Source organism: Pan paniscus, chromosome 19 (assembly GCF_029289425.2).
Source record: "Pan paniscus chromosome 19, NHGRI_mPanPan1-v2.0_pri, whole genome shotgun sequence".
Classification (NCBI taxonomy): domain Eukaryota; kingdom Metazoa; phylum Chordata; class Mammalia; order Primates; family Hominidae; genus Pan; species Pan paniscus.
In genome coordinates, this window is record NC_073268.2 from 98,973,880 (window position 1) to 99,000,295 (window position 26,416).

At 56.7% G+C, this 26,416-nt stretch overlaps 3 protein-coding genes and 1 long non-coding RNA gene across 13 annotated transcripts in view; 2 read left to right on the forward strand and 2 right to left on the reverse strand.

Moving 5' to 3' along the window:
* Nucleotides 1–8,462, forward strand: part of HEXD (hexosaminidase D) — a 24,133-nt gene extending 15,671 nt beyond the window's left edge. The window contains exons 6-13 of one of the 3 annotated variants that reach the window (XM_024926198.4): nucleotides 1,487–1,670; nucleotides 2,464–2,535; nucleotides 2,961–3,156; nucleotides 5,445–5,527; nucleotides 6,813–6,891; nucleotides 6,981–7,082; nucleotides 7,560–7,705; nucleotides 7,993–8,462. In XM_024926198.4, coding sequence (XP_024781966.1) covers nucleotides 1,487–1,670; nucleotides 2,464–2,535; nucleotides 2,961–3,156; nucleotides 5,445–5,527; nucleotides 6,813–6,891; nucleotides 6,981–7,082; nucleotides 7,560–7,705; nucleotides 7,993–8,336 — 1,206 coding nt within the window. In that variant the 3' untranslated portion in view covers nucleotides 8,337–8,462. The remainder of the gene's footprint in view (nucleotides 1–1,486; nucleotides 1,671–2,463; nucleotides 2,536–2,960; nucleotides 3,157–5,444; nucleotides 5,528–6,812; nucleotides 6,892–6,980; nucleotides 7,083–7,559; nucleotides 7,706–7,992) is intronic. The other 2 variants (XM_024926200.4, XM_024926201.4) reach the window with 2 other exon arrangements.
* On the reverse strand, nucleotides 8,460–15,764 carry LOC100980585 (cytochrome b-245 chaperone 1). 7 transcript variants are annotated; one of them, XM_063599511.1, is made up of 8 exons: nucleotides 15,521–15,753; nucleotides 14,419–14,468; nucleotides 14,179–14,301; nucleotides 13,156–13,197; nucleotides 12,504–12,577; nucleotides 11,745–11,841; nucleotides 10,307–10,451; nucleotides 8,460–9,984 (listed from the first exon to the last, which is right to left on the reverse strand). In XM_063599511.1, the coding sequence occupies exons 3-8, from the start codon at nucleotides 14,261–14,263 to the stop codon at nucleotides 9,864–9,866; spliced, it is 564 nt and encodes a 187-aa protein (XP_063455581.1). In that variant the 5' UTR covers nucleotides 14,264–14,301; nucleotides 14,419–14,468; nucleotides 15,521–15,753; the 3' UTR covers nucleotides 8,460–9,863. The 7 variants fall into 7 exon arrangements, with proteins under 7 accessions (XP_063455581.1, XP_008959358.1, XP_054957031.1 ...); XM_008961110.5 differs by having other exon boundaries at nucleotides 15,468–15,735; XM_055101056.2 differs by having other exon boundaries at nucleotides 15,357–15,699.
* Nucleotides 15,765–18,185: 2,421 nt separating this feature from the next.
* Nucleotides 18,186–22,693, reverse strand: LOC134729539 (uncharacterized). The gene is made up of 2 exons (XR_010110745.1): nucleotides 22,374–22,693; nucleotides 18,186–19,378 (listed from the first exon to the last, which is right to left on the reverse strand). It is a non-coding gene; the product is annotated as an uncharacterized LOC134729539 (long non-coding RNA).
* A 758-nt stretch (nucleotides 22,694–23,451) lies between these two features.
* NARF (nuclear prelamin A recognition factor) overlaps nucleotides 23,452–26,416 on the forward strand; it is a 28,852-nt gene continuing 25,887 nt past the window's right edge. Inside the window, exons 1-2 of one of the 2 annotated variants that reach the window (XM_003808961.6) lie at nucleotides 23,452–23,769; nucleotides 24,934–25,014. In XM_003808961.6, coding sequence (XP_003809009.1) covers nucleotides 23,743–23,769; nucleotides 24,934–25,014 — 108 coding nt within the window. In that variant the 5' untranslated portion in view covers nucleotides 23,452–23,742. The remainder of the gene's footprint in view (nucleotides 23,770–24,933; nucleotides 25,015–26,416) is intronic. The other variant, XM_034943207.3, reaches the window with a different exon arrangement.

Genomic DNA, 26,416 nt, shown 5'->3' on the forward strand with positions numbered 1-26,416 from the left:
CAAGGGACACCCTTTTGTTGCTGAGAGGAAGGAAGTTCTGCATTTGGACCCTGAAACACCCAATGGAAAAGGTGGTCCCCAGGGGGTGCCAGAGATGTGCCCCCTCCAACCCAGTGAGCCCCCACCCTTGCCCCTCCTGCCACTCACTGGACTCCAACTCAGTCAGGGCCTGGGCAGGATGCGGAACTGAAAGGGGCGGGGTTGGTGCCCATGGGGCTGGGAGGTTCTGCAGGGCTGTGGCTCACAGGGAACCCAAGCTGAACATTTTAGCCCCAGAAGTTTCCTTTTTTTGAAGGAAACCTGAGTGTGTAAAATACACATAAGCTTTACCATTCTAACCATTTTAAAATATAGGCTGGGTGTGGTGGCTCACGCCTGTAATCCCAGCACTTTGGGAGACCAAAGTGGGTGGATCACCTGAGGTCAGGTGTTTGAGACCAGTTTGGCCAATGTGGTGAAACCCCGTCTCTACTAAAAATACAAAAATCAGCCGGGCGTGATGGCGGGCGCCTGTAATCCCAGCTACTCAGGAGGCTGAGGCACGAGAATCGCTTGAACCCAGGAGGTGAAGGTTGCAGTGAGCTGAGATCACGCCACTGCATACCAGCCTGGGCAACAGAGTGAGACTCCGGCTCTAAATAAATAAGTAAATAAATAAATAGGCCAGGCACGGTGGCTCACACTTGTGATCCCAGCACTTTGGGAGGCTGAGGCAGGTGGATCACCTGAGATCAGGAGTTCAAGATCAGCCTGGCCAACATGGTGAAACCCCGTCTCTACTAAAAATACAAAATTAGCCAGGTGTGGTGGCGGGCGCCTGTAATCCCAGCTACTCAAGAGACTGAGGCAGGAGAATCACTTGAACCCAGGAGGTGGAGGTTGCAGTGAGCCGAGATTGAGATTGTGCCACTGCACTCCAGCCTGGGCAACAGAGCAAGACCCTGTCTCCAAAATAAATAAATAAGTATAAACGTCAGCACCTCTTCCAGACATTCATGGTGTGGGCAATCACCCCAGGGCAAGCCCCGCACCCACCCCCAGGCCCCGGCGACCACGGTCTGCTTCCTATCTCGGTGGATTTGCCCGTCTGGGCATTCCACGGGTACCGAGTCACACAGTGTATGACCTGTGCTCCTCCGGGCTGTCGGCTGCCAGAGCTTGGCTGTCTGCTGAAGCCGAGCCGTGTTCATGGTGGGGGATGCTGCCCTATGCTGGTCCATCATGGGGGATGGACCCCTGTGGTCTCTGCTTTGTCGGCTATGAGAAGAGCTGCTGTGAACATTCACAGGAAACCTTGAGTAGAAGTTCAGGGCTCAGTGAGGAAGACAGGGACACGCTGGGGGTGGTAAGCAAAGGCTCCGAGCCCCTCCCTGGCCTCCTCCCCACAGGCAGCGGCCCCTCTCCTTCAGGGCACGGCGTGAACCCCGGACCCTCCCACCGGTGTGCACGGCTGCCAAGGCAACCCCGTCCTGCTCCTTCCTTGCAGGTCTATTACCTCGGAGAGGGGGAGGCCTCGCGCCGGTGGCTACAGCAAGAGCAGAACAGCACGGGGAAGTTGTGCCTGTCACACATGCGGGCGGTGGCCAGCCGCGTGAAGGCCCGGCGCCCCAGCGTGACACCCCTGGTGTGGGATGACATGCTCCCAGACCTGCCTGAGGACCAGCTCGCAGGTCGGCCAACAGGGCGGGGGAGGGGGTGGGCCACTGAACTGCCCAAGACCTGCGGCTTCAAAGAAAGCAGGTGCTGTAGGAAGTGGGCCCCGGGGTGAGCCCCAGCCCCGCACAGACCCGCCCCAACCACCCCCTGCATCCCCTTGACGCCAGGCCTGAGTCGTTTCCCTAGAAGCTGTGGAGGTTTGGGCAGGAGAGCACAGGCCTGCCTGGTGGCCCAGAGGGCTTGGGAGTGTCCAGCACTCGCAGCAGCCTCCTCCAAGGCCATCCCTGCTGGGACTGGGGGCCGAGGTTCCCGCTGGCTGCTGCTCCAGCCCCTGGGCCCTGCTCACTCTGCCTGAGGCTTTGGGACGAGCTGCTGAGCGCCTTTCTGGGCCAAGAGGTGGTACTCAGACACCTGGCCTGGTTCCACACAGAGCCCCGAGGCTCAGTGAGCTCCACAGCAGAGCTGGGAGCCAGGGTGTCCTAGGGCCGTGCCGGCCTGGCAGCTCCCACCCATGCATGGCCACATAGATGACTTAGAGTGACCTCCATTCAGCCGCGTGCTCCAGCTGTGCCTGTGGCTCATGGCCTGGTAGAGCAGCAGTGGGAGCATGGTCGCTCCAGCGGGCGCTGGCTTGGAAAGGCACTGTGTGTGGTTGTGGCATTCATTGTCAAAACCCAGCACGGTGCCAAGTCTGTCTTAAAAAGGTATCTGTGCTCACACTTTCAAGCAAAACGAGAACAGGTGGGTCCGAGGGGCTGAGAGTGTGGTCCAGGTGTCTCACCAACCTCACGTCCACTCTGTCTGCAGCGTCCGGGGTGCCGCAGCTGGTGGAGCCGGTGCTCTGGGACTACACGGCCGACCTGGATGTGCACGGCAAGGGTCAGTGCCAAGTTGTGGGGGGTGTGTTGTTGTGGCCATGTGCCTGGGAAGGCCATCCCTGGCCCTGTGACCCTGCAGCCGGAACTGCCCAGCCTGAAGCCTGCACCGGTAGAGGCCAGGGCACAGCCCCGGCAGACCCCAGCCCATGGCGCCTCGGGACGGCCACCGTGCACCGGTGCCTCACCTCCCTGTTCCACCAGTGTTTTCCTAGTGAGCAGGTGAACCAGGGGCCACGTACGCTCTGGAGTCTCCCCGACTGGGACCCGGGCCGGCCACATACACTCTGGAGTCTCCTATACTGAGACCCGGGCCTGGCTGTCTCAGGCGGCTCCCATGTCGGCTCTGGGTACAGCCCTGGGAGGCGTGTCCGGGGCCGTGTTGGCCGCCTCCCCGGGAGCCACTCACCTGTTTGCTTTCTCACCCAGTCCTCCTCATGCAGAAGTACCGGCGGTGCGGCTTTCCGCGGCTGTGGGCAGCCAGTGCCTTCAAGGGTGCCACGGGGCCCAGCCAGGCCGTGCCCCCTGTTGAGCACCACCTCAGGAACCACGTGCAGTGGCTGCAGGTGGCGGGCAGCGGGCCCACGGACTCACTGCAGGGCATCATCCTGACCGGCTGGCAGAGGTAAGTCCTGGCCATTCTGTCCTCAGAGGGTCCAGGGCAGCTCTGGTGGCCACCACGTCGGCCTGTCCAGCGTCCGCCAAGGGCCTTCCCAGGTTGGTCAAAGGGGAAGCAGCCCGGGCCTCCAAGAGGAGCTGCAGAAACAGCCACGTGGGGTTGGGCCCTGCAGGCCAGAGCGGCCGCTGAGGGACGCTGCTCCCGTGTTCAGGGTCACGAACACGTGGCCCCCAGCCCCCATGCTGCCCATGTGCGCCGTACCTGAGGCTGTGTGTGTGTGTGTGTGTGTGTGTGTGTGTGTGTGTGTGTCTTGCTTGTGGCACGAGGAGGGGTTTCGGTTCTTTCAGGATTTCACTCTGTTGCTAGAAATGCCGTCTCAATTCGGACCCCACGAGAAGGTTCTTGGGTCTCACACAGGAAAGAATTCAAGGCCGAGTGCAGTGAGGGAGGGTCACCGAAAGGTGCCCAGTGACAGAGGTGGGGCCCTCAGAAGGCCAGCATAGGTGTGCCCAGCTCTGTTTTCCGTTTTTCTCATATCAGGGTCTTGTCTACGTAAACACTAAGCTGTGCTACCTGTGGGTGGGCCAATAGTGTGACAGAATTTATTACTCTAGGGGCTGAGTGCGGTGGCTCAAGCCTGTTATCCCAGCACTCTGGGAGGCTGAGACGGGTGGATCACCTGAGGTCCGGAGTTCGTGACCAGCCTGGCCAACGTGGTGAAACCCCATCTCTACTAAAGATACAAAAATTAGCCTGGCGTGGTGGCACGCGCCTATGATCCTAGCTACTCTGGAGGCTGAGGCAGGAGAATCACTTGAACCCAGGAGGCGGAGGTTGCAGTGAGCCAAGATCACACCGCTGCACTCCAGCCTGGGTGACAGAGCAAAACTCTGTCTCAAAAAAAAAAAAAAAAAATGTATTACTCTATGATTTAAAGAAAACTGTCCTGGACATTTCAGTGTGTAGCCTATGGAAGCCTAACTCTGGTGACCTAGAAGGCACATGCTGTCGTGGGTGTGGGGATGCCAGGACTGTCGGCTGTTGTAGGAGTGGCCCCTGCAGGTATCTAAGCACTTCCTCAGCTGTAAAACTCCTGTGACTGTGGGTCCTGCCTGGCAAGAATGGGCCTTGTTAGTCCCATGAAGGAGCTGGGCCTCCGTGGCATCACCCTGGCGCTCCCAGGCCCCTGCTCCCCTGACGACACTGTGAAAAGCAGAGCTAAGATGAACCCCTGGTCGCCGGCCAAGTCCTGACCTCGGGTCTCGTCTCAAGTTAGAGGGTTGGGGGGCAGGTGGCGCAGGTGATGTGGGCCAGGCGAACGGCTGGAGGCCAGACCCACCAGGGGCCCCATGCCCTCACCCACAAAGTTCAGATTGAGATGGAGTCAAGAATTTCATGGTGGGGACCGCAGAGCCTGGTGGGCCAGCCTGCTAGAGGGGCAGCTCACAGCCACCATGCATGTCCGGAGCTGGCAGCGGCTCTGCAGAAGCTTCTAGATAGTTCCCACTGTCCTATTGGGATACAGCTCTGTCTGCATAAACCAGGATCGTCCATAGAGCGGGGCGAGGCTCCTCCTCCCCCAGAGCAGCGGCGCATCCTTCAGGCGAGCCTGGGGCTGTGGCGTCAGGCATTGCCCAGCCTTCGCCTGTGCTCACACCTGAAGCAGCGTCTGTCACCCACCTCACAGCTGAAGAAACTGAGGCACGGGCAGGTGGAGGCACCCTACCCAGCAGTGGGAAGCCCAGGCCAGGCCAAGGCCCCCCAGCCCTCGCTTGGGACAGATGCTGCCCCTGACCTGCTGCCTGCCACGCCTGATCTCTCGCCCTCCTCATGGGGCCTTGGGGAAAAGCTGCCACCCCCACCAGCCAGACAGGAGGCAGCCGAGGGAGAGGGTGGGGCAGGAGGGGCCCGGAGGCCCTAGGAGGGGGGCGTCAAGGGCAGCCCCCAGAAGCAGGAGCCCTTTTCTCAGAGGCCAGAGGTGCTGGGGGGAGGGACAACGACCGGCCACCCACCCAAGGTCCACCCAGAGTTCCCATGGCTCCGGAGAGCATCGCAGCAAGGAATCCCCACGCTCTTCACTTGTCCGGTTTCTAGAACGGAGTTGACGTGAGAGCCCTGCCGCACAGAACCTGTCTTGGAAACCCTGGGCCCCATGGGTTGAGGGGGTCGGGCTGCCCCCAGCGCTGATGTAGCCTAAGGCCCTGGAACAACATCAGGGACGTCCCAAGTCAGGGCGCCTGCGTCAGGCTGCTGGGGGCGGGCTGCGGAGCTGAGCGCCCCTCTCATGGACCCAGGTACGACCACTACTCTGTGCTGTGCGAGCTGCTGCCCGCAGGAGTCCCGTCCCTGGCCGCCTGCCTGCAGTTGCTTCTACGCGGTATGTCTGGTCTGGCCACCCCAAGCCCCACCGGCCCCTCCCCGAAAGACCCGGAGGGCAGGAGGCCAAGCACCCAGTGCTCCAACCACCCTGCTGGACTGTGGTGGTCCTCACAGTCGGAGGATGGTCTCACCGCCCCAGCTCAGCCACCCACCTGCCCTGAAGTCCACCCAGGCTGGGCCTGTGTCCGGGTCTCCAGGCCTAAGCCCAAAGCAGGCTGGAGAGTGACGCGGGAAGCACCCCTCAGACACAGTGAATCCGCAGAAATGCACGCAGGTCGGAGGTGGGGAGCGGCTCCACCTTTGCTGCACACACGTCCTGCCCACCTGGCTGAGCAGGTGTGGGGCTCAGGTGCTCGGCCCTGGAAGGCCCCGCACCCTGGACCCAGCACTCACACTTCCAGGTCTCCTGAGGGAGCAGCGGGACCCATAGGCAGGGGCAGGCACCGGGGAACCCCTCGGGGTCGGCAGGGGGCTTGGCCAGAGGAGCTGTGTGTGTGGAAACTCGCAGGCCACACAGGAAATTAGCGACTGCGTGGTGCTGACGCAGAAAGAAAAATGGCCGAGACGCGCGGAGAGCGGGACCCGCAGGCGCGGTGGCCCAGGGACGGGGACGCGGCCGGTGAGAGGACGCAGAATGAGATCAGATTGACTTCTCAGTTGCTGACTCTCAACTGCTTAGAAAGGGGCAGAAACAATAAAAACAGACACCCATGTGCCCCACACTAAAGAGCTGTGTTAATATTGACAGTATTTGCAGTGTCCCTTGCCCACGGCCCCATCCGCCACCCCTGTGACTGGGGCACTTCCCTCCTGCCCTCTGGCCATCAGCCTCTTGCAGCAAGCATTTCCATGAACACCAAGTCGGAGATTCGTCCACGCTGGTGCCTGCAGGCCTCATGGGTTTGTTTTGGGTGCTCTAGAATATTCCATCGATTGTGTAAAACACAGTGGCAAACTCTGCATGAGCCCTGGACACCTGTGTGGGTTGAGCTGCGCCCAGCAGGAAGAGCCACTTGCTGTCTGGGTGTTGCTGCTGGCAACACAGTCTTACTTCTGTTTTCTGATTTTTAAAATAAGGAACGTATTTCACGTGTTTAAAGAGAAGCAGCAGGCCCATTTGCCCCCAGGTCCCCTTGGGGCCGGCACACGCGGGGCTGGGCCTGGCCAGTGGCTTTCCATTGCCGCCCACCCACTGCCCCAGTACCTAGGCCTGCAGGTCCCAATGTAGCCCCCTCCCCTCCTCCAGAGGCCCCTCCAACCGCCCCGCTCATTTGTGATTTCAGGAGGATTTGATGAAGATGTTAAAGCGAAAGTGGAGAACCTTCTCGGGATTTCCAGCCTGGAAATAACGGACCCTGTTAGGCAAGCACCCTGCAGCCCTCCTTGTCCCCTTCTTCCCCTCCCCTTCCCCCACCCGTGGAGACAGCTGTTCTCAGCAGGGCTCTCCGCAGGGAGGGGGCCGGCTCTTTCCCTGGCAGCAACATCCTTGCCCTTGTCACACAAGTCAGCCTCCATCTGCGCAGCTCTGTGGACGCGCTGCTGGAGGGCAACAGGTGAGCGTGTGGGTTAGGGGCAGGTGTGGGTGAGCGGGCAGGCATGGGGCGGGTGCAGGTGAGGGGGCAGGTGTGGGTGGGAGGCAGGTGCGGGTGAGGGGCAGGTGCAGGTGAGCGGGCAGGCATGGGGCAGGTGCGGGTGAACAGGCAGGTGTGAGCGTGCAGGTGTGGGTGAGGGGGCAGGTGCGGGTGAGGGGCAGGTGCGGGTGAGGGGCAGGTGCAGGTGAGCAGGCAGGCATGGGGCAGGTGCGGGTGAGGGGCAGGTGCGGCTGAGGGGCAGGTGCGGGTAAGCGGGAAGGCATGGGGCAGGTGTGGGTGGGAGGCAGGTGTGGGTGAGGGGGGTAGGGGCAGGTTCACAAGTCCCCCCACTCCCAGGCACAGGAGGAGGCAGCCTCATCCTTCACAAAGACTTTCTGGGGGACATAAGACTTAGAAATGTCAACCCCATTCTTAAACATTTTCTGTATTACTGCAAAGCCGCCCCACGGCTGCCTTGGTAGCCCGCGGCACACCCCTATGTGGATTTGCCCCAGGTATGTCACTGGCTGGTTCAGCCCCTACCACCGCCAGCGGAAGCTCATCCACCCGGTCATGGTTCAGCACATCCAGCCCGCAGCGCTCAGGTGAGGCCCTGGGCTCTTACAGGCCGTGCAGCCATGGGTTCCCTGAGAACTGCTGCTGTTGCTGACATGTCCCTCAACTAGAGAGCAGAGGGTGAGCCCCTAGTTGTAAAAGGCCCTCTGGTCTCAAATGTGCAGCTGTCACCGACTTGTTCCTCCCGACATGCTGATGAGGTAGGGTCAGTAGCCCCATTTCACAGGTAAACTGAGGCACAGGGCAGTACTGACCGTGGGGCTGAGGGCAAGTCCCGAGTGTGCAGACTGTGCGTTCATGGCGCCCTCACCTGCAGCCTCCTGGCGCAGTGGAGCACCCTCGTGCAGGAGCTGGAGGCTGCCCTGCAGCTGGCTTTCTACCCGGATGCCGTGGAGGAGTGGCTGGAGGAAAACGTGCACCCCAGCCTGCAGCGGCTGCAAGCTCTGCTGCAGGACCTCAGCGAGGTGTCTGCCCCCCCGCTGCCACCCACCAGCCCTGGCAGGGACGTTGCTCAGGACCCCTGAGGGGAGAGCTCATGCCAGGGGGCTCCTGCTGGAGGCTGGGGGGGGCTCTGCGCTGCCAAATGGCCCGGGCAATAGGGGCCCACGTGGGCGTCGTGCCCTCTGGCCCGGCAGTGTCTTGCCCACACTCAGTTCCTGAGGCCCCTGGGCAGCCCTTGGGGGAGAGACTAGAAAACACAGAAGGAAGCAGCACAGGGAGACCCGCTTTGTGATCTGCATGTGTGACACTGATTCTTTGGAAATAAAGAGTGGAAGCTGCAGGTGACATGCGAAGGGTTATTTATGGTTACGATGACCATGTCCTGCAACGAGGGACTGGCAGCCACTGCTGAGTAGGAGGGTCCCATCTCTCTCCTGTCGGCTTTCACCGAGGTCACAGCCAGACGTGGGGCAAAGGCGTTCCCTGTCCTACCCAGCCATTCCTGGGCCTGCCACCTAGGGGCTCACAGGGCCCAGGAGTCCCCAGCTCACAGGCCAGGGCATCAGGCCAGGCGCGCTCGGTGCACACTGCACCTGGGAGGACCTGGGTGCACTCAGGAGACCAAGAGCACTGGCGGGTCAGGATGGTTGGCGTTCAGCTCCTACGGGGTGGGGAGAAGTCTGTAGCCGAGAGCCCCTCCTGCCAGGTCTTCCCAGGTTCGAGAGAGGCTGGAACTCAATTTCTGCAGAAAATCTCCCAGTTTTTCCTGTTTGGTTAGTTTTTTTTACAAAGACAGGATCTTGCTGTGTTGCCCAGGCTGGTCTTGAACTCCTGGCCTCAAGCAATCCTCCCACCTCGGCCTCCGAAAGTGCTGGGATTACTGGCATGAACCACTGCGCCCGGCCGGAGCTCCCAGTTTTTAAGCACTGCACGATACTAGAAGAGCTGACCTTTTTTCTGGCCTCACAGCTTATGCTGAGGCTGAGTGTGAGGAACAGAGAGACCTTTCTGTGACGACCGCTGGGGCAGAGTGGTCTATGCGCCGAGATCCTGGCATCAGCAAGGGAGGCGGGTCCTCGGGGAGGGGCAGCTTCCACAGTGTGGCTGCAGCGTGCACAGCCAGGTAGGCCCTGGATGTTCACCCCTCACTGCCCTTGGGGAAGCACCTGACCGCTGGGGATGTCCACCAGGGAGAGGACGCTGTGTTGGGGACAACATGCAGCATCAGCACCCACAAGGGCCCGGCCTGGCCCCGCCTCTCCACTCACCCGAGGTCTTGCTGTGGCCCACAGCAGGAGTCCAGGGCTGGCGAGACCTCCGGCTGCAGAAAGGCAGGCCCAGGCCTCACGATGGAGAAAGTCTGGGTGTCCTGGTCTGGCCTGCTGTTTCATGCAGTGTGCAAGCAGCAGCATGAGCAGGCAATAGGCCAACTCGGCTGGAGGCACCGACTGAAGCCAAGGCCACGGGTCCTGTGGGCGGTGCACGGGCTCAGGCACACTGGGAATGTGCCACGGATCCTGCGGGCGGTGCACGGGCTCAGGCACACCGGGAATGTGCCACAGGTCCTGCGGGCGGTGCACAGGCTCAGGCACACCGGGAATGTGCCACGGGTCCTGCGGGCGGTGCACGGGCTCAGGCACACCGGGAATGTGCCACGGATCCTGTGGGCGGTGCACGGGCTCAGGCACACCGGGAATGTGCCACGGGTCCTGTGGGCGGTGCACGGGCTCAGGCACAGTGGGGCTGTCAGCTCTGGCTTGCAGGGTCACCGGCCTCACTGTCGCTGCTCTGAGACAGCTCTGTGGGGCTCTCAAGGCAGTGCAGCTCCAGGAAGCTGGTGATGAGCTTGGCGATGGCTTCCACATCACTGGGCGAGGCCGGCAACGGGAGGAAGGTCAGGTCACCTCGGCACAGGGCACCGTGAGACCCCACAGCAGTCTCCTCCTCGACCACCTACCTCCAGCAGACCCTGGGGCTCCCAAACTGGACCCAGCACTTCCTGGCCTGCTCCCAGCCTCCCAGTCACAGTGGGGCTGCCCCTGAGCCTGCACACGCTTCCCGTGGGCCCCTCTGTGTCCCGTCCACAAACTCATCTCCTCTCCCAGCTGCCCCATAGCTCTGGGCGGTCAGGAACTGGAGTGACCTGCTACGGCTGCAGCTCCGGCCAGATCAAAGTCCCACAGCCTTACCTGCGGTGGCCCATGACTGCACTCTGCGTGAGGGGGTGGGAGAAGCCCGTCGCAAGCCGGAGCACCACCATGTAGCCCTTCCCGAAGTACCGGACCTTCTCCTCCTCCACGCTCACATCACGGACATCATGGAGCAGGACCACCACTGCGGGGAGACGGTCAGTGGCTGAGCCATCCCCGCCCACACATGCTGCCCGGCAGTCGCACCAGGGCCACTGGCGCCATCGAAAGCGACAGCCACACCTGGTTGGCAGCAAAAGCATTTGCTGTTTTCTGCCTGAGGCTGGGCCCCGGAGGACTGCTGTGGCCCTGAAGGCAGTGCAGGGTCCTCTGGGTGGGAAGGACGTGCCCGCGGTGCAGGCTGGCGGGCCACATGCACAGCCTGCTGGTTCTCCTGGGAGTGCCGACTGCGGGGACCCGCTCAGTGCGAGGCCGCCATCTTTACACTGCACTGTTCCTCCAGGTCTCCCCAAGGTTGGCTGCTGAGCCAGGGCCACCCTGCAGTTTCCCGTGGCAACTCAGGGCAGCCACCTCTTCGGGTACTGGGGCGGTCCCAATGGCTGTCAGAAAACGGCACAGCTGCCTCCCACAGCCCAGGCCAGCCCTGCAACTGCTCTCCCCAAAGCCACAGGTGACCTGGGGCCAATGCCCTGGCCAGGTCCCTGCAGGGATCCAGGAAGCAGCCTGTCAGAAGTGCAGCATTGCGGCACTAAACCCAAGACTGCCCAGCAACTCTGGTCGCCAGAATCTGTCCCCTCTGGGGCTATGCATGGGCGGCCAGACCCCGGGGCCTCTCTCTGTCTGTGCAGCAGCATCTACAGGAAACTGGTACTGACCACAGCTGGGCCAGCGCCCAGGCTCAAGGGTGGGGAGTTCCTCGGACCATCCAGCCCCTACTGCAGGCCCAGTAGAACCCACAGGAAAGCTGGAGCAGCGCCAAGGCCCGCAAGAAGCCAGGTGGCCCCACTCCAGACCCCCACTCCAGAGCGCCCACGGGCTGCCATGGCTCTCCCTGCCCCGTCCTGTGACCTGCCACTGGGGCCAGACTGCACCTGCGGACAAGTGGCTGCCAGGCAGGCGGGAGAATGCAGCTAAACAGAGGCTGCCCGAGCCCGGGTGGGCCAGACCCCTGCTCCTCAGACCCCTGCTCTGCCAGACCTTTGCTCCTCCAGACCCCTGCTCCTCCCACTCTCCCCAGGGGCCAAACCTCTAAAGAACCCAGGAGGCTCTAGGACCCCACTGAGCAGGTGAGCAGGTGGGGCGTATCCGTGGGATCCTGCTTCCAGCGGGCAGGACACAACCCTGGTCACCAAGCAGGTGAGCTTGGACCAAAGGCACTTCCAGGCCCCCCTCTAGGCCCCGTGGGTCACCCAGACGCCCAAGTGCGCCGCCTCTGTGGCCCACTGTGTCCCATGTCCCCATGCTCCCCACGACTCACCCTGGTCGTGGCCAGCTCTGAAAAGAGTCAGCAGCTTCTTGTAGAGGCTGAACGTCTTCAAAACAACCTTCCCTGTGCTCTTGTCGAAGATGGCTTCCTGGAAACCGACATGCACTGACCACCATGAACCTCCAGGAACGGGGGCCCCGTGGCCGCTGGGACCTCACCCCCACCCTCACCAGGGTGGACACTCAAGAAGGGGGGCTGGGGCCCCTCCCAGTCAGAACCCAAACCCCTGAAGCCACAGGTGCTGCTCTGTCAGAGCTGGATATCTGCAGCCAACCCGACTCCTGTTGGGAAATGGAGAGGTGGGCAGGTGCAGCAGGCGCTTGCTCCACCCTGCAGGCAAAACAAGCGCAGGGAGGCAGTGGAACCAGCAAACGAGGGCATGGAGGTCAGAGGGCAGCACTGGGCCAGGCTGAAAGGACTCATGAGGGGCTCCGAGGTGGGAGGGACGGCCACGGGGAAAGCTGACTCGCATCCCATTGTGGCAACTCTGGGAAGAAAGCACTTTGGTGAAGACAGTCATGGAGAGCTTCTAAGAGAAAAATGCCTTCGGGGGATTCCTTGGCCAAGAACGGTCCCAGATGAGTGCAGGGGCCATGTCCTGATGAACGGAGACCTCCAAGCAGGGACCAACGCTTCAGGACGGGGAAGCGCTAGGCCACCCAGGGCCCTTCCTCTTCCTTTCATTCCCATTGCAAAAAACCCAGGAGCTGAACAGCCCTGGACTCTGTCCCGCACCCGAGCCGGCCTTACCTCCCAGTCCTCCAAGTTCTGCACAGCCACAAACAGGCAGCCTGTGACGTAGAAGAGCTTCCAGCCCAGGCTATCTGGAGATGGGCATAGGGCGCCAGCCTGTGAGCTCCAGGGACATGCCCACGGGAGGCCCCGCCTAGCACAGCCTCCCCCAGACGCTGGCCAGAGCCCACGCTTGCAAGGACCCCCTGGGCAGCTTCCTGTGCTGCTGACCCTGCCCTGGCCACTCAGGACCCACACGCGACACACCCCACCCAGCTCTGACCCCCAGAGTCCACATGAGAGAGGCAGGTGGGGCGCACAGGGCCTCTGCCCGTCTGGGCAGGCCCAGTGATGGTGGCAGGGTGGGAAGTACACCTCATCCCACAGATGGATCTTAGCCAGATCCTCAAGAGCATCTCTCCGGGAATATTTGATGACCCAAAAACACAGAAGACTTAAGAAGTGAAATGTGGGCTGAGCGCTGGGCAGGATGGGCGTGCGGAAGAACAGCAGCGCGTGGAGGGCGCGGTGCCCGCCAGCAATCAAGGGGCAGAGGTGCCAATCCTAAAGGCCGCCCCATGGACAGTCACAAATGACAGTTTTTCCTTCTTTTCTCTGTTTTCCAAACAGCTGAGACAGTCATGGGGGGGTGGGGCGGGGGGTGCTTTACCTCCGCTGTAGTAGGCAGCAGCCAGGCCAATCGACAAGATTCCTATGAAGAGAAAGTGACTGCCTGCCTATTGATCCCGGTAAGACCCCACCTCCCCGGTGCAGTGGGACCAGGAGCCACAGCCCCTGATGAGCAGGCCCTTCCCACTGTAGGAACAGCTGTGGTCAGGGGTTACAGACCACCAGGTTCAGAGTAGGGGAAACAGCCAGGAAGTTGGTTCAATAATGCAGTATAGCTGCGCGTAGTATCACACACTTGTAATCCCAGCTCCCTGGGAGGCCGAGGAAGGAAGATCGCTTGAGCTCAGGAGTTTGAGACCAGCCTGGGCAACATAACGAGACCTCATTACTAAAGAAAACAAAAGCAAAACACAGTATACACTATTCACAGTATTTACTAGACACATCTGCTGTGTGAGGCTCCATAACTGACACGGGTGTTACTCCAGTAGCACGTGGTGAGGCCTGAAGACTGTGCACAAAGAAATTACAACACAGCGTGTCATGCAAAACACACAGGAGGCTGTGGCGTGTCACAAAAAAGGTGGGCCCCAGCTGCTGAGGTACAGCCAGCACCACTCCTCACACGGTGTCCCGTCAACACAAGTGCAGCTGTCCCCAAGGGTACAGGACCCTACTGGTGGGTAGGGATGGAGGACAGGAGGCTAAGTGGACTGTGAGTCCTATGAAGAGGTCTGAGGACCAGGGAGGAGGAGACATGGGAACCCACGATCACCCATCACGTGGTTCAAAACAAGTACAAAGGAAAATATGGTGACCTCAGAAAAGCTCATAGAGTATATTAAATACTCTGGGTGTTAGTGATTAAAAGGGGACAAAACAGACATGCATTATCTGTAAAACCAAGTACACCAGATAGAATTTGAATGGATACGAAGAAACAAAATAGCCATTAGATTTCAAGGTAATAGAAAAAAGAGAAAATATTTTGTTTCATTTTCATCCTTTTTGAAAGTCAGGCTTCCGGTTCTGGGGTTCTGGGGAGGGACGTGGAGAGCCTTACCAACCAGCAGGGACCAGGACCGGATGCCTGGAGCCCTCTTCAGATGGAGGCGGGAGCTGGTGCGGGTCTCCACCTGCAGGTACATCCCGAGAGGGCAGCACCACTCTCTACAGGAGGAGAGGTCTGGGGACAGACAGAGGCAGCTGAGCCCTTGGGCCTGCACACAGGCAGGCGCCCACGCCATCAGCAGGTCCCCCAACTAAGTCACCTGCAGCCCCAGACACCATCAGCCAGTCTCACCTGGTCTCTGTGGTCGGGCACGTCACTGGATCCCCCAGAGACCCCGTTTCCTGTGTAAGGAAGGCCCTTTTCCGTTCACAGCGACACCGACTGTGCGGGGGCTGTTTCCCGCTCAGACTCACGAGCTACAGCTGCATCACCACCTGCCCCGTCCTGTCTGGAAACCTTATGTCTTGAGGCCGCTAGCCCCCAGCAGCCTTTAAGCTTCTAGCATCTATGGGCACCCCCTCTCCCCTGTGCTGGCCTCCACCAAGAAAGGAACTGAAAGTCCCATCATGGCTTCCGGCCGTACTGGCTCTCGCACTGGCATGGACCAACAATCTCAGCTCTCTCTCTGCCCTCCTCCACCTGCTGAAAGTTCAGACTGCACAGTAGAGGGTCCCAAAGCGGCCAGAACCGACGAGTCACCAAACGGGCTAATCTTCCACAGGGGAGTTCCGCACGGGCGCAGCAGCCCTGCCCCTTCACCGTACGCTCCCAACACTGGCCCCAGGGACCCCGTTCTGGTAGTTTCTCAGGGCTTTCCCTGTGAAGTCAAATCAAATTTCTGACATTAAGTAGGAGGTTCAGGCTGGGCGCGGTGGCTCAGGCCTGTAATCTCAGCACTTTGGGAGGACGAGGCGTGCGGATTGTTTGAGTCACGGAGTTCAAGACCAGCCGGGGCAACGTGGTGAAACCCTGTCTCCACAGAAAATATATAAAACAGCCCGGTGTGGTGGTGTACGCCTGTGGTCCTAGTTATTCAGGAGGCTGAGCTGGGAGGATCACCTGAGGCCGGGAGGTGGAGGCTGCAGTGAGCAGAAATCGTGCCACTGGACTCCAACCTGGGTGACAGAGTGAGACCGTGTCTCAAAAAAATAAAAAATAGTGGGTTCAAATCACACAAACCAATCCTAGATGCTGGTATATGACTGGGCTCCCTCCCGGGCCAGAGTTACCTCATTGCTCCCGAAACACCCGGCATTCCACATCCAAATGCACACACACACGCACACTCGCGGACACAAGCACACGCGCGCTGGCAAAGCCGCCCGCGCCGCTGGTCGCACCGAGCGCTCGTTTCTTTGTCCGGATCGGGGGCGCTCCCGCCGCCGGGTCCAACCTGCAGCGGAACAGGCGCGAGGCCGCCCGCGACGGGCACGGCGGGACACGGAACAGCCGGCAGGCGGGCCCAGGACGCAGACCCCTCCCGGAGTGGGCCTAAGGGTGCCGGGACGCGCGGCACGGAGCTGGAAGGAAGTGCGGAGCCCACCCAGCCCAGCCGCCTACCGAGAGCACAGCGGTCCCCGCGCCGCAGCAGAGAGACGCGAACCGGCGGGGGTGGGGCCGCGCGCACTTCCGGGATTGGAGCGGAGCCGAGCCGACTTTCGGGGGCGGGGCCGCACGCACTTCCGGGATTGGGGGCGGGGCCGCGCGCGCTTACGGGATTGGGGCGGGGCCGCAAGCATTTCCTGGATGGGGCGGAGCCGAGCGGATTTCCGGGATCCGGGCGGAGCCGCAGGAGGAGGCGGGTGGTTCCTGCTAAAGAAGCCACTTTTCTTGAAAAAAAGAAACGTGCGGGGAAACGCATCCGACAGCAAAGAACTTACCAAGGACTATGAACGTCTTGCTAACATAGAAGCGAAACTGAAGCGGTTCTCATTGCCAAAAAAGAAGAAGATTTCAGCATGAATAAGAACAGTAATTCGAGTGAATTTAAAATCCTCAGATGCTCCAGTCTGTAATTCATAATAATGTATTTTTTAACTCTGTTCACTTTTGGAGGATGCTGGCAAGCTCACCCCAGTTTGTGGCCTGGTTAATAAAAGGAAAGCATCAAGCATTTGTCCTGCCTTTATGAAATTTACAGCAGAGTAACCAAATACTGCATGAGAAGAATTTCTCATTATAGAAGTTTTCCCGCTAATAAATGAAGAAGAAACAGTAGGATTAAAACATCACCCTATGAATTAACGGACCTAGGCAATGTCATCAATGACTGCTAATTAACAACGCAAAAAGGTCAGTTAGATATCAGAAGTACACACCACTATGAAGTAGTCTTGCCAGAAAAAATTTAACCTGAATGTGAACAAGCTTCTAGAGTGAATTACTGGAAATGTGGAAGACAAGACTGTACTAAAGGATTCTACAAGGACACAGTCAGCAATTCGAAACCTCAACCATCTGAATGGACCCCTCCGCTTGGCCAAGAGCATTCCCACGTTATCCTGAAAAACTAGCTCAGGCAGTGATGGGAAGGGGGAGACAGACATACCTCACTCCCTCCTCCCTTTTGGAATTCAGGCACACAGCTGACCAGCATTCACATTAAAACAGATCTTGAGGTGGCCAGGTGCGGTGGCTCACGCCTGTAATCCCAGCACTTTGGGAGGCCAAGGTGGGCAGATCACGAGGTCAGGAGATTGAGACCATCCTGGCTAACACAGTGAAACTTCATCTCTACTAAAAACACAAAAAAATTAGCTGGGCGTGGTGGCGGGTGCTCGTAGTCCCAGCTACTCGGGAGGCTGAGGCAGGAGAATGGCGTGAACCCGGGAGGCAGAGCTTGCAGTGAGCCGAGATCGTGCCACTGCTCTCCAGCCTGGGCAACAGAGTGAGACTCCATCTCAATAAAAAATAACAAAACAAAACAAAAACAGATCTTGAAGTTGACAAAGTAGACGCTGTAGCAATGACGCCAAATTCCAGCCTGACTCTCGTATAGGACTACATGACAGATAGGAAGCCTTGGAAGAAATGGAAGTACTTTACCCCACATTAAATTTGTTCGACTTATTTTGAAATAGCCCTGCAAAGCTGTCCCTTGTGAGGAAAATCTACATTCTGTAGCGAATCCCCGTTCCTTTCCAGGTCTTTTTCCTGCTTCAGGGAGAACTCTGATAAGAAGCACTTACAATCTATTCTCTCTGAAGCCTGCTACCTGGAGACTTCCTCTGCTTAATGGAAATCTTGGTCTCCACAAACCCTTATCTTAACCTAAAAACTCCCTTCTGTTGATTCTAGGTCTTTAGACAGTAACTTAACCTTTTCAACCAATTGCCAGATAGAAAATCTTTGAATCTACCTATGACCTGGAAGCCCCCCCGCTTCAAGTTACCCCACCTTTCTGAACCAAACCAATGTACATCTACGTGTATTGACTAATGTCTTATGTCTTCCAAAAATGTATGTAGCCTAACCACCTTGGGTACGTGTTCTTAGGATCTCCTAAGGGCTGTGTCGCTGGCCCTTGGTCACTCATATTTGGTTCAGAATCTCTTAAAATATTTTACAATTTGACTCTTTTTGACAACATGGGAAATCCTACAGGCAAATGACCTGATTTTTTAAATGATATATACAAAGAGAAGGATATGGATAGAACCTACAAATTTAAAAAATGTCAACAACTTTAAGATCAGGAACTCTGCAACTTTTTTTTTTTTTTTTTTCCTCTGGACAAAGTCCCACTCTGTTGCCCAGGCTGGGGTGCAGTGGCACCATCTCAGCTCATTGCAACCTCCGCCTCCTGGGTTCAAGCAATTCTCCTGCCTCAGCCTCTCAAGTAGCTGGGACTACAGGCACACACCACCACGTCCAGCTAATTTTTTTATTTTTAGTAGAGAGAGGCTTTTGCCATGCTGGCGAGGCTGGTCTCAAACCCCTGACTTCAGATGATCCACCTGCCTTGGCTGCCCAAAGTGCTGGGATTACAGGCATGAGCCATCATGCCCAGCTTGAACTCTGCCACTTCTAAGTAGGCCTCAAGTTATGTCAAAATCAAGTTTTTATTTTATTGATTTATTTATTTATTTTAGTATTTATTGATCATTCCTGGGTGTTTCTCAGAGAGGGGGATGTGGCAGGGTCATAGGACAATAGTGGAGGGAAGGTCAGCAGATAAACAAGTGAACAAAGGTCTCTGGTTTTCCTAGGCAGAGGTCCCTGCGGCCTTCCGCAGTGTTTGTGTCCCTGGGTACTTGAGAGTAGGGAGTGGTGATGACTTTTAACGAGCATGCTGCCTTCAAGCATCTGTTTAACAAAGCACATCTTGCACCGCCCTTAATCCATTTAACCCTGAGTTGACACAGCACAGGTTTCAGAGAGTACGGGGTTGGGGGTAAGGTCATAGATTAACAGCATCCCAAGGCAGAAGAATTTTTCTTAGTACAGAACAAAATGGTGTCTCCTTGGTCTGCTTCTTTCTACACAGACACAGTAACAATCTGATCTCTCTTTCTTTTCCCCACATTTCCCCCTTTCCTTTTCGACAAAACTGCCATCGTCATCATGGCCCATTCTCGATGGTCACTGTCTCCCCGGAGCTGTTGAGTACACCTGCAGAAAGGCTCCCAGATGGGGCAGCCGAGCAGAGGCGCTCCTCACATCTGAGAAGGGGTGGCGGCTGGGCAGAGGCTCTCCTCACTTCCCAGACGGGGTGGCGGCTGGGCAGAGGCTCTCCTCACTTCCCAGACGGGGTGGCGGCCGGGCACAGGCGCTCCTCACATCCCAGACGGGGCGGCCGGGCAGAGGCGCTCCTCACATCCCAGACGGGGCGGCCGGGCAGAGACGCTCCTCACTTCCTAGATGGGGTGGCGGCTGGGCAGAGGCTGTAATCTTAGCACTTTGGGAGGCCAAGGCAGGCAGCTGGGAGGTGGAGGTTGTAGTGAGCCGAGATCACGCCACTGCACTCCAGCCTGGGCAGCATTGAGTGAGTGAGACTCCGTCTGCAATCCCAGCACCTCGGGAGGCCGAGGCGGGCAGATCACTCAAGGTCAGGAGCTGGAGACCAGCCCGGCCAACACGGCGAAACCCCGTCTCCACCAAAAATACAAAAACCAGTCAGGCGTGGCGGCGCGTGCCTGCAATCCCAGGCACTCGGCAGGCTGAGGCAGGAGAATCATGGCAGCCCGAGGCAGGGAGGTTGCAGCAAGCCGAGATCACGGCAGTACAGTCCAGCCTCGGCAACAGAGGGAGACTGTGGGAAGAGAGAAGAGAGAAGAGAGAAGAGAGGAGAGGGAGAGGGAGAACAAGTTTTTATTTTTAAAGAGAGACTTTTCAATGTCTTCCGTAAGTTCATAGAAAAAGAGACTTAAGAAACATATGAACCAATTGTAATATAGACTATTAGAACATACTAGACCTTATTTAGATCCTGATTTAAACAAACTGTAAAAAAATATGAGACAATGGGGAAAACTGGACATTGGCTATTTGATAAAAAAAAATTAAGTGATTATAATTTGTTCTTTTTTTTTTTTTTTGAGACGGAGTCTCGCCCTGTTGCCCAGGCTACAGTCGTGCAATCTCGGCTCACTGCAGCCTCTGCCTCCCAGGTTCAAGCAATTCTCCTGCCTCAGTCTCCTGAGTAGCTGGGACTACAGGTGCGGGCCACCATGCCCAACTAATTTTTTGTATTTTATTAGAGATGGGGTTTCACCATGTTGTCCAGGCCGGTCGCGAACTCCTGAGCTCAGGCAATCCTCCCGCCTTGGCCTCCCAAATTCTGGGATTGCACGCATGAGCCAACACACCCGGCCGTAATTTGTTCTTTCAACCATATTACACTTATGTATTTATTTCATTTTTTTTTTGTATTTTAGAGATGGAGTTTTGCTCTTGTTGCCCAGGCTGGAGTGCAATGGCATGGTGCTGGCTCACTGCAACCTCTGCCTCCCAGGTTCAAGTGATTCTCCTGCCTCAGCCTCCTGAGTAGCTGTGATTACAGGCACCCACTATCACACACAGCAAATTTTTCTATTATTAGTAGAGATGGGGTTTCACCATGTTGACCAGGCTGGTCTCAAACACCTGACCTCAGGTGATCCACCCACCTCAGCCTCCCAAAGTGCTGGGATTACAGGCGTGAGCCACCACACCTGGCCAGTTATGTTCGTAAAACATTAACAAAAAAGCTATACAAATGACAACCTAAAATTATCCTTTTATCTAAGCTGAAGTTGAGGGGAGATATTTTCTGAGAGATGCTGACTTGAATTTGAGTAATCTAGAGGGTTAAGACTTCCAGAATTTCATTGTTGCATTTGTAAAAAGCTATACAAAATGAAAACTATAAATAAGAATTTTTTTTTTTTTTTGAGATGAAGTCTCACTCTGTCGCCCAGGCTGGAGTGCAATCTCGGCTCACTGCAACCTCCACCTGCTAGGTTCAAGCGATTCTCCTGCCTCAGCCTCCCAAGTAGCTGTGATTACAGGCACACACCACCATGCCTGGCTAATTTTTGTATTCTTAGTAGAGATGGGGTTTCAGCATGTTGGCCAGGCTGGTGTCAAACTCCTGACCTCAACTGATCCGCCTGCCTCGGCCTCCCAAAGTGCTGGGATTACAGGCATGAGCCACCATGCCTGGCCTCAACTTTGAAGTGTCAACTTGAAACTGCCTTTGCAAAGATTAAGGCAGTGATAGAGGCTGGGTGCAGTGGCTCACACCTGTAATCCCAGCACTTTGGGAGGCTGAGGTGGATCACTTGGGCCCAGGAATTCAAGAACAGCCTGGGCAACATGGGGAGACCCTGTATCTACAAAAAATTTAAAACTTAGCCATGCACAGTGGTGTGAGCCTGTAGTCCCAGCTACCCCGCGGGGCTGAGGTGGAAGGATTACTTGATCCAAGGAGGTTGAGGCTGCAGTGAGCTGTGATCACGCCACTGCACTCCAGCCTGGGTAACAGAGTGAGACCCTGTCTCAAAAAAAAAAAGACAGAGAAATTTCACACAGTTAATTCCGTCTTCCTTCGGACATCCAAGCTGTCCTTGGTTGTTCTTTTAGGAGCTTTGGGAGGAATTTACAGTTTAACCTTGAAACAAGGATGATAATAGTCCCTTCCTAAAATGATCACCTCCCACTTCTGGGGCTGAAATTGCCTTTGTAAAGCTAGTGAAAGGCCACAAGGTTAGGATTGTGGGAGTGGCCTGAACTCTGCTGAAATGCAGGCCTGGTTTCTACAGTCCCTCACTGCTCAGGACTCACGTGGCCAGAGGTCACAAAACTTGCAACTTCCCGAATTGCACTATAGATAATATCAGTATTGCAGGACCTAAGAATGGCTTTTTGAGATGTTTTTCAGAGTGAACCCACCCCAACCTGCGACTCAGGACTCAACTGGTTTCTGTGGCCCCACCCAGAGGCAGACTCAGTGCTTGAGGACCGTTTTCCACACACGCTTTTGATTTCATTCCCAATCAGTAGTATCCATTCCCTAGCCCCCTGCCCACCAAATTGTCCATAAAAACCCTAACTGCGGCCAGGCGTGGTGGCTCATGCCTGTAATCCCAGCACTTTGGGAGGCTGAGGCAGGCGGATCACAAGGTCAGGAGTTCAAGACCAGCCTGGCCATTATGGTGAAACCCCATCTCTACTAAAAAATACAAAAATTAGCCAGGCGTGGTGGCGTGTGCCTGTAGTCCCAGCTACTTAGGAGGCTGAGGTAGGAGAATCGCTTGAACCTGGGAGGTGGAGGTTGTAGTGAGTCGAGATTGTGCCACTGCACTCCAACCTGGGTGACAGAGTGAGATTCCGTCTCAAAAACAAACAAAAAAAAACAAAAAACAAACTCCTAACTGCTGAGCCTTTGGAGAGACTGATTTGAGTAGTAACTGTCTCCTGTGTGGCCTGCCAGGTGTCAATTAAACTCTTTTCCTGGCCTGCTGCAATCTTGATGAATTGACTTTTTGTCTGTGCAGTGGACAGGAAGAACCCGATGGGCAATGGCAAGCTGAAGAATGATGAGATTCATAAATCTGGAAAGGAGAGCTTTACTTCTCATAAAGGGTTTCAGCCTGCAGGGTGGCCATTCTGACAGACAGGGAAGCACTGCCTCTGGCCAGAAGCCAGAAACAGACACTTCCAGGGAGGGGCAAAGGGAACAGGAATCTATGAGGAGAAGTGTGTAAATATACATATTTATCAAGGTACAGAAGAAGTCATGAATATTTTTGAAGAGAGAAACATACACAAGCACAATGAAGCTTCAGGCCCCTTCACGAGGGTCATGTCATCTCACCAGAACCACTCCATGGTCAGTATCTCTTATCAGTAAGGAATACTGGTCAATTGGGCCGAAACTGCACATGAGAGGGTTGTTATCAGCGGTGGAGTCTTTCGAAAGCGCTGGTTTCCGTTAAGCTCTTAGCCAAGAAAACCTAATGGTAGTTAGCCAACGGTTGGCCTTAATAACAGGTGTCTCACCTCCCATCTGTCATGGCTGAGAACTGCCTTCAAGGCAACCCTGGGATCTCCTTAGCCAGTAGGCGGTTCGTGTAGTCAGTTGGGGGTCTTTGGATTTCATTTTCATTTCTCAGAGGACAGGAAGGAAGGCTCTAACATGGGGAATCCTGAGAACTGCTGCTGTCTGTTAAATACGCCTACAAGTTATTTTTCTTATGTCACACTCTCCCAGGCATGTTCTTACTTCTCATTTCTGATTTCTGTAATACACACACACTGATTTCATAAAACGTTTATGAGTCCAACACTTCCATTATAGCCCTGTATCAATGTTTTGCTTAGCTGAAATCAATTTCTTGGAGGAGTAAGTGTTATCTTTACTTTGTAAGCTGTAAGGGCCCAAATCAATGTACTTGGTAAAACTATCCACAGTGAACACACGCAAATGTCAAAGGGCCATCATTCAGCATCTGCCCTCGGGCTTCCGGGTCCATCACGTGGTTACTGACAGGCAAGCCGCGCATGCGCGCTGCTACTCCGCCGAGCCTACGTGACACGACGTCAAGTGGCAATGGCGGCGGACGAGGGCTGTGCCCCCGGCCCGCCCCGTTAGGAGCCGCGAGTAAGGCGAGTGTCCAACGCCGAGCTGGCTGACAGAGCCCGGCCGCGGCCTCCGCGGGCCCAGGGGCCTCCAGGCCCCGGGACCACCGGACCGAGCACCCTGGAACGGCCCCAGCTTGGCCTCGGGACAGTCCGCGCGCTCACCTACTCCCTGGTGAACGCCGCTTGGCCGCCGCCGCCGCCGCCGCAGGACCCACGAGAAGCGGAAACCGGCGCAAGGACCAGGTCCCCGCGGCGCCGTACCTGGAGTGAGGCTGCGCTCCGCCCCGCGCGCTCCGATTGGCTCTGGGGCCTGTCCCGCCCCTTCCCAACACTGTCATTGGCCTAGGCAAAGCCGTAAGGGTGGGGAATCCTATTGGCCCAGGGGTGCGGCTTGTCCTCTCCCGGTGCTCTCATTGGCCGAGCGCGGCCGTTGGGGGTGAGGCCGCGTCGGGGGAGGACAACAAAGGGCCGCGGGCGGCGGGCAGTGGTGTCCCAGTGTCCCGGTGCTTCCCTCAGGCTGAGGCGCCCGGCCTCCCGCCCGCCGCGCTCCAGATGAAGTGTGAGCACTGCACGCGCAAGGTGAGCGCCGCGGGCCGGGGAGGCGCGCGCCTGGTGCCTGTCCTGTGGGGCTCTGGGCGGCCGAGGTTGGCGGTCCGGGCCCGCCGCTCGCTTGCTTCAGGGCTCTTCAAGGCGCCCCCGGCCTCGGCACCCTGGGCCCGCTCGGCGTGGAGGCGGCCGGCACGGGGTCCGCTGCGCTCTGCAGGGCGGGTTCGGTCTTCGCGGTTCTCCCTGAACTTGTCCATCTTTCCCACGCCCGCGAAGCGCGGAAACGAACGGAGACCGAGCCTCTCGTGCCGCGCACCACAGTCCGAGTAAACAGCGGTCGTGGCGGGAATGATCAGAAGCGTTTCGAGGGGGTTTTAGGCGTTTTCGGACCTGCCCCTCTGAGGGTCACCGAGCAGCCGGTGCAGGGGCGGAAGCGGGTGACGGCTGCTGACCGGCGCCTTCCGCGCTTGTCTCCAGGCCATGGCAACAACCGCGCAGCGCATGCAGGGGGGTTTTGTAGCTCTTATTGCCGGAATGGGCTCCTGTGGATGCTGCTCTGTGGCTGGCACTTCTGCGCGTGACGCCGTGGCAGGAGGCTTCCTAACATTCCATGGGTCGTTCATCCCCGGTGGTGGCTGCGTCCTATTCTAAGTACACCTGTGTCCAGGGGAATTCGCCTGTGGGGGGAAGGCTACAGTTGCTTCTGCTTTTTCATTATTGCAAACAATGGAGATGTGTGTGTGTCCTTAAGTACCTGTTTCACTAGAAGGGTTAGAAGGATAGAAGGCCAGGCACGGTGGCTCAAGCCTGTTATCCCAGCACCTTGGGAGGGGAGGCCGAGGCGGGTGGATCACCTGAGGTCAGCAGTTCAAGACCATCGTGGCCAACATGGCGAAACCCCGTCTCTACTAAAAATATAAAATTAGCTGGGCGTGGTGGCGCACACCTGTAATCCCAGCTACTCAGGAGGCCGAGGCAGGAGAATCGCTTGAACCCGGGAGGTGGAGGCTGCAGTGAGCCGAGATTGCGCCCCTGCACTCCAGCCTGGGTGAGAGCGAGACTCCGTCTAAAAAATAAATAAATAAATAAACTAAAAGAAAGGATAGAAATACATGAGCTTCATTGGTCAGAATGTGCACATTTTCTTAAGGGAGACGAAGTAAAAGTTCATTAATAATGTTCCTTTGCTTTTTTAAGGAATGTAGTAAGAAAACAAAAACTGATGACCAAGAGAATGTGTCAGCCGATGCACCGAGTCCAGCCCAGGAAAATGGAGAGGCAAGTAGATTTTTCAGTTTTGTATCAGCCCAGAGTAAACTACTGCTGCTGTTTTTCTCTTTGGGGGCTCACAGCACCGTGCACATCACTGCTTTAAAGAAGACTGAAGTACGCGGGCATGGTGGCTCACGCCTGGAATCCCAGCACTTTGGGAGGCCGAGGTGGACGGATCACTTGAGGTCAGGAGTTTGAAACCAACCTGGCCAACATGGTGAAACCTTATCTCTGCTAAAAATACAAAAATTATCCAGGTATGGTGGTGTACGCCTGTAATCCCAGCTACTCAGGAGGCTGAGGCAGGAGAATCGCTTGACCCTGGAAGACAGAGGTTGCAGTGAGCTGAGATTGTACCACTGTACTCCAGCCTGGGCAACAGAGTGAGACTCTGTCCCAAAAAAAAGACTGAAATAGGCCGGGCGTGGTGGCTCATGCCTGTAATCCCAGAACTTTGGGAGGCCGAGGCAGGCGGATCATGAGATCAGGAGATTGAGACCATCCTGGCTAACACAGTGAAACCTCATCTCTACTAAAAATGCAAAAAATTAGCCGAGCGTGGTGGGGGGCGCCTGTAGTCCCAGCTACTCGGGAGGCTGAGCCAGGAGAAAGGCGTGAACCTGGGAGGCGGAACTTGCAGTGAGCCAAGATCGCGCCACTGCACTCCAGCCTGGGCAACAGAGTAAGACTCTGTCTCCAAGACTGAAATAAACTTGAAGGGGCTAATAAAGACATGTGTGAGACAGTCCATCAGTGGCACAAGGCCTGTCTTCTCAGAACACACTACACCAAAACACACTGCATTGGGAACAAAGAAAACGCGGTGTAATACTGGATTTCTTCTTTTAATTTTTTTTTCCCCTTTTGAGACAGGGTCTCACTGTCACCCAGGCTGGAGTGCAGTAGCTCACTGTATGGCTCACTGCAGCCTTGACCTCCGAGGCTCAAGTGATTCTCCTGCCTCAGCCTCCCTAGTAGCTGGGACTACAGGTATGCACCACCATGCTCAGCTAATTTATTTTTATTTTTATTTTTTTGTAGAGATGGAGTTCCACTATGTTGCCCAGATTGGTCTTGAACTCCTGGGCTCAAGTGATCCTCCTGCCTCGGCCTCCCAAAGTGCTGGGATTACAGGCGTGAGCCACTGCGCCTGGCCTCTTTTCTAATTCAGTTCTTGTTTTTAAATTCCCCTTAGCTAGTAGCTATGGTCTCTGTTTATTGGATACATAACCTGAGCCTGGCTTTCAAGAATGTGATTTTACGGCCAGGCATGGTGGCTCACACCTGTAATCCCAACACTTTGGGAGGCCGAGGTGGGTGGATCACCTGAGGTCAGGAGTTCAAGATCAGCCTGACCAACATAGATAAACCCCATCTCTACTAAAAATACAAAATTAGTTGAGCATGG

Coding starts and splice junctions, on each gene's coding strand:
- LOC100980585 (XM_055101053.2), bottom strand. CDS start 14,263: ATGTACCTGCAGGTGGAGACCCGCACCAGCTCCCGCCTCCATCTGAAG. Junction 12,578..13,155: donor TGCTGCCTACTACAGCGGAG/GTAAAGCACCCC, acceptor GCCCATCTCCAG/ATAGCCTGGGCTGGAAGCTC. Junction 9,985..10,306: donor GCAGTCATGGGCCACCGCAG/GTAAGGCTGTGG, acceptor GGCCTCGCCCAG/TGATGTGGAAGCCATCGCCA.